The 9,262-nt window shown below is 35.9% G+C and overlaps 4 protein-coding genes across 5 annotated transcripts; 3 read left to right on the forward strand and 1 right to left on the reverse strand.

Moving 5' to 3' along the window:
* The first annotated feature begins 49 nt into the window (after positions 1-49).
* Positions 50-1,822, forward strand: LOC105136255 (fructose-bisphosphate aldolase, cytoplasmic isozyme 1). The gene is made up of 3 exons (XM_011041523.1): positions 50-157; positions 563-1,245; positions 1,349-1,822. The coding sequence occupies exons 1-3, from the start codon at positions 130-132 to the stop codon at positions 1,709-1,711; spliced, it is 1,074 nt and encodes a 357-aa protein (XP_011039825.1). The 5' UTR covers positions 50-129; the 3' UTR covers positions 1,712-1,822.
* Positions 1,823-3,153: 1,331 nt separating this feature from the next.
* LOC105136256 (uncharacterized) lies at positions 3,154-3,964 on the forward strand. Of its 2 annotated transcripts, none has more exons than XM_011041524.1 (2): positions 3,154-3,377; positions 3,473-3,964. In XM_011041524.1, the coding sequence occupies exons 1-2, from the start codon at positions 3,183-3,185 to the stop codon at positions 3,818-3,820; spliced, it is 543 nt and encodes a 180-aa protein (XP_011039826.1). In that variant the 5' UTR covers positions 3,154-3,182; the 3' UTR covers positions 3,821-3,964. The 2 variants fall into 2 exon arrangements, with proteins under 2 accessions (XP_011039826.1, XP_011039827.1); XM_011041525.1 differs by having other exon boundaries at positions 3,515-3,964.
* Positions 3,965-4,840: 876 nt separating this feature from the next.
* On the forward strand, positions 4,841-6,241 carry LOC105136257 (sufE-like protein, chloroplastic). Its single transcript, XM_011041526.1, is given in 2 exon segments — positions 4,841-5,911; positions 5,914-6,241. Coding segments are annotated over 2 exon segments (1,107 nt in total). The 5' UTR covers positions 4,841-4,926; the 3' UTR covers positions 6,036-6,241.
* A 449-nt stretch (positions 6,242-6,690) lies between these two features.
* LOC105136258 (protein YLS9) lies at positions 6,691-8,434 on the reverse strand. Its single transcript, XM_011041527.1, has one exon. It carries the CDS (start codon positions 7,657-7,659, stop codon positions 6,889-6,891), a length of 771 nt encoding a protein of 256 aa, XP_011039829.1. The 5' UTR covers positions 7,660-8,434; the 3' UTR covers positions 6,691-6,888.
* Positions 8,435-9,262: the final 828 nt, after the last annotated feature.

Raw genomic sequence — 9,262 nt, forward strand, 5'->3', positions numbered from 1 at the left:
TTTCTTTTGGTATATTCTATCGAAGATGATCTATATAGAGTGGTGCTTGTGAAAGTTTGTTTTTGCATTTTCGTCTTGTATCTATTTATCTTTCTTTATCCAATATCCATTCTAGAAAAAGCTTTAGCCATGTCGGCCTTTGTTGGAAAGTATGCAGGTATTACTCCTCTCTCTCACACACTTGTCCATGTCCAACCTTTCGAACTCCATGAAGCTTAAGTTGAGCACTCAAGTTCACTTTAAAGCTCTATTTTGACTATGAATTCATGAGTACTGAAAACTAGATTGCACCAGTTTCTTTCTCCTTTGCATGTCCATCTTTTTTTGCTGGTTACAAAGGAGAGGCTCAAATGTGAGACCTCTTTGGAGATGGGCATATGATTGCAGTTGAACTTCAAGTTCATTGGCATTGGTAGACTTTCATATATAAATGATAGGAGTTTCACCTCATGCATGCACATGGATTGAAGCTTCAAATAATAATGGATAGCTTATCAAATCAAGCCTATATATATATATATATAGCTTCTAAGGTTGTTGGTTCTACCATTGTTGACTCCAGATGAGTTGATCAAGACTGCCAAGTACATTGCCACACCAGGGAAGGGCATTTTGGCTGCGGATGAGAGCACAGGCACCATTGGTAAGCGTTTATCGAGCATAAATGTTGAGAATATTGAGTCCAACCGCCAAGCCCTGCGCGAGCTCCTTTTCACATCCAGAAAAGCCCTACCTTACCTCTCTGGTGTCATCCTCTTCGAAGAAACCCTCTACCAGAAAGCCTCTGATGGGAAACCATTTGTTGAAGTCCTCCAAGAAAACAACATTATTCCCGGAATCAAAGTTGACAAAGGTGTAGTTGACTTAGCTGGGACTAATGGTGAAACTACAACCCAAGGCTTTGATTCACTCGGAGCACGTTGCCAGCAATACTACAAGGCTGGTGCACGATTCGCAAAGTGGCGTGCTGTCCTCAAGATTGGCCCAACAGAGCCATCTGAATTGTCAATCCAGCAGAATGCACAAGGGTTGGCTCGTTACGCTATTATTTGTCAGGAGAATGGTCTGGTGCCTATTGTGGAGCCTGAGATTTTGACTGATGGATCTCATGACATTAAGAAATGTGCTGCTGTAACTGAGACTGTGCTTGCAGCTGTTTACAAGGCATTGAATGACCAGCATGTTCTTCTTGAAGGCACCCTCCTCAAGCCTAACATGGTCACTCCAGGTTCTGATAGCCCAAAGGTATCAAAATATCAACATCAACCCTTGATCTAATTAATTGAATTATCTGATACTTGTCTTTATAATTAATTAATCTCAAAAGGGCTAACTTGATTCTATACAGGTAACACCTGAGGTGATTGCTGAGTACACAGTGACCGCACTACGCAGAACTGTTCCACCAGCTGTACCAGGCATCGTGTTCTTGTCTGGTGGGCAAAGTGAGGAGGAAGCAACACTGAACCTTAATGCAATGAATAAGCTTGAGGTGTTGAAACCATGGACTTTATCATTCTCTTTCGGCCGAGCATTGCAAAAAAGCACGCTCAAAACATGGGCTGGAAAGAAGGAGAATGTTGAGAAAGCTCAAGAGGTGTTCTTGGTTAGGTGCAAGGGAAATTCAGAGGCAACTCTTGGCAAGTATACTGGAGGAGGTGCTGGTGGGTTGGCTTCAGAGAGCTTGTTTGAGAAGGGGTACAAGTACTAGGCCTCTCTCTGAGTCTATGTTTATGACTTTATGAGGCTGGTGATTTTATGTATGCAATTACAACTTGTATTTTCCTTCCTTGGAATGCCAATTAATTAATTTCTTTTGCCTTTTGGTGTGTGTGTGTATAAATATATTCAAATTTGAGTTTGAGTAAGCTCAGTATATAAAGGAATATTGATATTTTTCTTAACTAAAAAAATTGAATTGATCTTGACTGAATTATAAGTTATCTCGTTACTTTAAACCGGGTCAACTAGGTTTATGTTTTTTGAAAATCCATCCAAGCCAAAATTCAAGTCAGCCAGGTTTTAAATTCACCTATCAGATTAGACTGGGATTGAGTGGAGTTGTTAATTTTCACTTCAGTCCAATTCCCTGTTGGAAGCATGAACGCGTAAACTGTCAAAAACAACAGTTCAAGGTGAATTTTAGATGCTCTATCTACATTCTACTTTCTTCTAAAATTTTGTGTTCAACTTACAAAGAAAAAAAGGGTGGTCAATCAGTCGATTTGGAAAGTTTATTGAGATACAACTTGATAAGCATGGGAAGATCTCTGGTGCTGCTGCAGTTCGTACTCACCTTCCTGAAAGATCAAGCGTTTGCCAAGTCTCTGACCCGGAGAGAAACTACCATTGTTTTTACATGCTCTGCGCAGCACCACCAGAGGTGATTTCCTGACAACCATGCAAGCATTGTGGACCTCGCCCTTCAGAAAAAATGCTATCTGACTGATGTTCCCTTTCAGGATGTCAAGAGTTACAGGTTAGGGCACCCAAGAGCTTTCCACTATTTGCACCAGAAAAAAAAGCTAAAGCATTGTGTTGCTTTAGCTTTGGTGTCAACTGCCACATTAGCTTAATCTTGTATCCCTTTTATCTGCATTGAGTTGGAAATGGTTTTTCCTCAATGAGTCCTTTCTGCAGTGTCCAGATTACTACGTTGCGGGTTACGAATGGACTTTGCTGAACTATACAGGAATTTGCCTTATGTGGGTGTTCTAATAACAGATACAGAAAGAAAAAATATAAAATGAATATAAACATATTTGATTAGAAAAATGAAGATAGAAATATAAAATAAATATATTTTAAGAACAATTTTAAAATAAATTTTTATACTTCAAAACAACAGGTATGAAAAACATGTCTTTTTTTCTTTTTATCTTTACAGTCACCATTATTTCTGGGTCGAGACAAAATGCCAATGCTTGCAGATACTATAAATCCTTGAAAGAGGTAAAGTTGGAATAATCATGCATATTTTTTGTGTATAGGAATAGGAAAGATATCAAGACAGTAAAAATTCTCCAACTTCCTTTTTGAGAAATAGGCAAATTTTTAACCTGCCCCCAAAATTTCGTCATTGCCCACCAAAACAAGCGTTTACAGAGGAGCTCGATCTCTCTCTATATATAGCATACAGCGACACATATTTGGTGTATCCTAGCTAGTGAAGGGGCGTGTCAATGGATGCCACCACTGTTGCTCTCTGGGTTGAAAGATTTGCTTTCTGTCTCTTACTGTGCAGTGCTAACATTGGAAGCTGTGGTCTTGTTATCTTGGTACTATCTAATTTCTTGTGCTATAACCGTGCCATGATTGAAAAAGCTGACACTGTAAGGTTGAAGCCCCACAGAAGCCTCAAAAATTCTGATTCAAGGGTTAGTTCTCTTTCCATGGAAACATGATTGCCTAATATTTCTCCCTTATATGTATGTATGTATGTATCCCTTTACTTACAATTTACTTTCACTAGAACATTGTAGAGCAATTTGATGGAAAGAATGCACTTGATCAGGATGAAGGAGAGGATTCAACCATGAAATCTGCACTTCTTGAAATATTGGGGAAGGCTACAAGTGAAGAAAACATTCCATATTGGGATGGAATATTGGTGAACAAATTGGAAGATAAGTTCAAGAAATACCGAGCACTTTGTGAAGAAGAGCTGAGAAAAGCAAAAGAAATATGTGAAGACGAATTCAGGGACAAGCTGAAAATCATGGAGGAAAGATTGGAGGCCAAGTATGATGACGATAGACGCAAGTGGGAGAAAGAGAGGAGGTTTCTGAAGGAAGAATATGAGATGATGCGATGGACATAGGCAGGACATTACAGGAATTTCTTGCCTAAGTTTACACAATATTTTCTTCTCGCTCCAGCAAAAAAGCTGCATGGTGGCAGACTGAATATTTTCGCTAGACATAAATATTAATTGAAGCATTAATTCCATATGCAAGCAAAGTTATTGTTGTTCTGTAGAACTCAAATCGGAGTTCACTGCTCAAATTTTCACGAGGCAAAACATAGATTTGCTGTCATGACTAGCTAGTTTCTTTTTGGTAGATAAAGGGGCAGAAAGTTGCATGCAACATTGTGAGAAACAACCAAAAAAAATAATAGATATCAAACTCGGTTTACGGTTTAGTCGGGTTAACTTGCGGGTTAACTTGCAGGTTAGTGAGTTAAACTCCGATAGCATGGGAGTCATGAAGCACTGGTTACCTTTCATAATCAAATGCTTGATGCAAACTTCTACTCGAGAGCTAGCTGCCTTATCTCTCTAAACAAAGGGCACTAGTCACAAAGACATGCTCTCCCTTATTGTCATTTGCCAAGCCATACTTAAGCCAAGACTATATTCTATATCTTGATAATTTTTTTTTTTATCTTTTAATATTCTGATTTTGAAAAATTGTTTAGATTCAAGCATGTATCACGTGCCAATCAAATTTTTTTTTCCTGATAAATCACAATATATCTAGATTCTTTTTATTATCATTAAAAAAAGAATAATCTTAAAACCCAAGGAGATTGTTTGATTGTTATCATAAAAAAAATAAAGAAAGAAATTAAGATGGTTAAAAAAATAAGTTAATTTATGATCCCTTTGATTAAAATATGATCCGATAAATAATCTATTTATATATATATATTTTTAATTTATATGTCAAAACATCAATGTTTTATTTTTTATTTTTAAAAAACTCGTTGGATTTAATAACCATGTTGTGACCTATAAGCACATTATTTTACTTAATTATTTGAGACAAGACTGTCAAATTATAGTGATAAGTAAAAAAATAAAATAAAATATATTCTCAAAGAAGAAGATAAGAAACCGAAAACGTTGCGTTTAGTTCACTCTCACAATCCATTTATACTCTTTCCTCGTTAGAAACTTCTGCATAAGTTCTGTGTTCTTCAACGATGTCTTCCACTTCAATCTCCACTTCTCTTCGCGTGTTGACCACAAAATTCCCAAAATCTCTTCACTCAACAAAAACCTTAATTTTCTCCTCAGAACCCACAAATCTTTCCTTCTTTATTTTCTCAAAACCTATTTCTTTCCAAAAAATCCCAACAAAGACTCAACCTTTACTTGCATCACCATCAAGCTCTATGTCTTTGCAACCAATTGAAGAATTCCCTCCAAAGCTTCAAGAGATCATCAAGCTTTTTCAATCGGTTAAAGAACCCAAAGCTAAGTATGAGCAGTTACTTTTTTATGGAAAGAATTTGAAACCACTTGACAGTGAGTTTAAAACTAGGGAGAATAAAGTTGAAGGTTGTGTTTCTCAAGTTTGGGTTAGGGCTTATTTGGATTTTGAGAAGAATGTTGTCTTTGAAGCTGATTCTGATTCTGTTTTAACTAAGGGTCTTGCTGCTTTGCTTGTTCAAGGGCTTTCGGGCCGGCCGGTTGAGGAGATTTTACGGGTTTCTCCCAATTTTGTTGTGTCTCTTGGGTTGCAGCAGAGCTTGACACCTTCTAGGAATAATGGGTTTTTGAATATGTTGAAGTTGATGCAAAAGAAAACACTTGAATTGTATATGGAAGCTGAAAAGGGAAGTGGGGCTGTTGAAAGTTCGAAGCTTCGTGATGGTAGTGGTGAGAATGAGGGAAAAATTGAAAATTTGGGCTCAAATGGTGATGTTGGTGTTGAAAGATCTGGTGACAATTCGGTCAAAGGCTTGAGTTTTGATGCGAAAATTGATGGTGTTGAGGGTTTGGGACCGGTGGGGAGTGAAAAGGGATCGAATTCAAAGGCTTTAGGGAGTAGGGGAATAAGGGTTAGGGAGAAATTGGAGAGGGAGCTAAGTCCTCTTGAATTGGAAGTAGAGGATATTTCATATCAGCATGCTGGGCATGCTGGTGTGAGAGGGAGTAATGGGGAGACACATTTCAATGCGAAAGTTGTTCTAAGGAGTTTGAAGGGAAGAGCTTAGTGAAGAGGCATAGGCTGATTTATAATTTGTTGCAAGACGAGTTGCAGAGTGAATTACATACGTTGTCTATTGTAGCGAAGACGCTGGATTAAGTTGATGGAAGCTGAAGAGGAGATGAAAATAGAGGTTAATTTTTCTTCTTTCATTTGATTGTATAGCTGAGTTCTAAATATTGCTTCTAGCTTTAAGTTGTTAAAGACAATGTGTTTAGTCAGAAAGTAAAGTACTAATAATGATCTTGGAGATGTTTATATCAGTTGCATATTTTTTAAATCTTGAATGAATTTTGTTTAAATGAGTTAATTTTGTAATCCTTTCACCACTGCTGCTGCTAATTCCATTGAATGTGAGTTTCAATTGTTCATACTTGCTTTTAGATATTGTTAATTTACAACTGGGAGATCAGCGTAGGAAGGTCTTGAGGTCCTTCTATGATAAGCGCTGTCAATAAATTTGTGTGAAATGCTTTGAATTCACTGAAGTTATCTGAATTCCTACACTCAAGGTGCCGAGAAACTTCAAATTAGATAATAAACTACTTTAGTTTAGCTGATTAAAGGTGGTTCTAGCACATTTGTTTAATCGAAGCATGTGTCTGAATATCAAAATTCTCAATTTTATCCACACTTTGTGCTTTATCCTTTCCTCTTACTTAATTTAAGGTATTAATTTGACTGGACATTATTTATGCTAGTTCACTTCATAATCATATGTTAGCTCATTGAAAACCTAGGTGGCGGAAGTACCAAAATGAAATATTGTCTATTTTTACTGAGCTTAAGGTTTCAAAATAACATATTTATGGCCTCAGACAATTACAACCTCGAAGAATTCTGTTCGATCCATAGCACAAAACTTATCAGACCATGTCTTATTATATATAAAAAAATCTATTTAGACATCAATCTGAACAAACCAGGAAAAGAAAAGTTAAAAGTCTCTTCTTCATCTCTTTGTTTTGCAACTTCGGTAAACGATAACACCAGTGGGTGGGCCAGTCATCTCTATCTCACACCTTCCATGTAACCAGTATGAATAATGGAGCAGACCCAGGTTAGATCTCACTTTAAAAGTTACTCTCATGTTGTAGTGGACCTTGTTACTCTGCACCTGCTTTTGAAGTTCAAAAGCAAGATTCTGGGGCAAATAGACCAAGCTTGATATGATTTGAACTGATTCCAATCTTGTTTCCCGACTTCTTTGTGTGAAAGGCTGAAGAACTTGAGTTCCTATAAGTCTATCCGAAAAGTAGAGCTCTATATCCACATACTCGAATCTCACATCAATTTTCTGATTTGGGTTGGAGGATTCTGCGGGGAAGGTAAGATCCCCATTGAAATACTCTGGTGAATCGAAGTATATGCTGCTTAGATTTGCGTTTGGAATGTCAAACACTGGATTTCTTGGTTTAATGACAAGGTAGATAATCAAGGTTGCTATTCCAAAGAAGATGAGAACAAGGCTGAATATGAGGCAGAGGATTGCACCACACCATATAACTGGGTTGGTACGGCGAGGTCGAGGATGTTTGAATATTGGCGGCCTGCTTAATTTCTTGCCGTCAGAATTTGATGTCTCTGCCGAAGAACTTTGTTGATTTCTGGCTTGCTTTGATATGACTATCTGATTGAGAGAGACTGGAAAGCCTTGCTTTCCTGGTTGTGGAGATGGTTTTGCGGGCAGCGGGGAGGGTGGTGGAGGAGGGAGTGGAAGCATCTCTGAGTTTGTAAGGATAAAAAACCTCTAAAACAAGTTTTGTTGGAGATTAAAATTGTTGTTTCTTTAAATATAACGGGGTGTGGAATAATTAAAGTAGAAAAAAGGAGGTTTGATTCAGGGTAGCGGCCCTACATGTTGTTTTTAATAAGGGCAAAAGGATGTGCATATGGATTTAAAGTTGGAAATCACAGATTTTTTGTTTGAATATGCACACTGCTGTATAATAAATTGCTAAAGAAATGGTCCTGCGGCTTATGTTTGTTAACTCTCTTCCAGTACTTTAGTGTTTTGGACCTTTAAGTTACAAATCCAATGGCTATGATTTGGTTATATACAATTTAAGATGGTAATGGAATATGATATCAGCCCTGGACAAGTAAGTTCAACTGCGTTAAGAAAACATTGAGTGGAAAGTTAAAGGTTTCATGCTGTATGAAGAAAACTTAGCATCGTCAAAGGTGGACCTGCAGCGGTAACTGGTATCTTGATAGTGCTGATTGCCATAGTTATTTGCATGTGATGATTACTTTGGGGAAGATTTGAAAACTTATTGCATTCCAGGATTTGCTTCCAAAAGTGGATTTTGCTCATCTGCCCTTTCATTAGTGTCGGCCATAAGCCCATGGCCAATGGGCTGTTTTCTGATGCATTAGCCATGGCCTAAGTAACAAAGTGGACTTGTAACAGGGAAGCCGCTTGCGGTGCTCCACCTATAGAAATTTTGAGTCATATCAGCGATCATTGATTCATGTCTCTGTAGCAGAAGCAAGTCTACTTATAATTATATATATAAAAAATAAATGACAGGGGAAAAGCATTTTAGCTTTTCTTGTAAAAAACCTATGAATTACTATGGTATTTGTTTATATTAATTGTTTTTTTTGTTATAATTTTTTTAAAATTATTTTTATTGATTTTATTTTTTAATATTAAGATGAATGATAATTTAGTTTTATAATTTTTTTCTTTTTCTTTTATCTTTTTACAAGGTTAGCATGGTTTACAAGTTTATTAAGGTAATCCAAATTATTCCAGTTTATAGATTTGGTGGATTTTTTTAATTAAATTTAATTTTTTTATAACCTATTTTTTTCTCTTACTGTTAAAAAAATAGTTTTAGAGAAAAACTATATCATTAAACTTTATGAAATAAAAAAATTTAAAGAATATAAGGAAATCATTGTTCACATAACACCTATTGAACTGTGAATTACAATAGCAATTTATAGTGTTTTGCTATCTTTTTTTTATATATATTTTTTAAATTTATTTTTGTTGATTTTATCTTTTAAAATTGAGATTGTTAAGAATTTAGTTTTGTAATATGTTTCTTTTTATTTTTCCTTTATATAAAGGTTAGTGTGGTTTACAAATTTACCAAGGTAACTTAGATTGTCTCCATTTACAAGTTTAGTTGATTTTTTTTTAATTGAACTTATTTTTTTTTTATAGTTTATTTTTTCTCATATAGTTAAAAAAATAGTTTTAGAAAAAAATCATATTATTAAGTTTTATAAAATAATAAAAATTAAAGAGCATGAGAAAATAATTGTTCATCCATACACATTTCACTGCCAATAACAATAACAATAGTAATTCA

Source organism: Populus euphratica, unplaced genomic scaffold (assembly GCF_000495115.2).
Source record: "Populus euphratica unplaced genomic scaffold, PopEup_1.0 scaffold52.1, whole genome shotgun sequence".
Lineage (NCBI taxonomy): Eukaryota > Viridiplantae > Streptophyta > Magnoliopsida > Malpighiales > Salicaceae > Populus > Populus euphratica.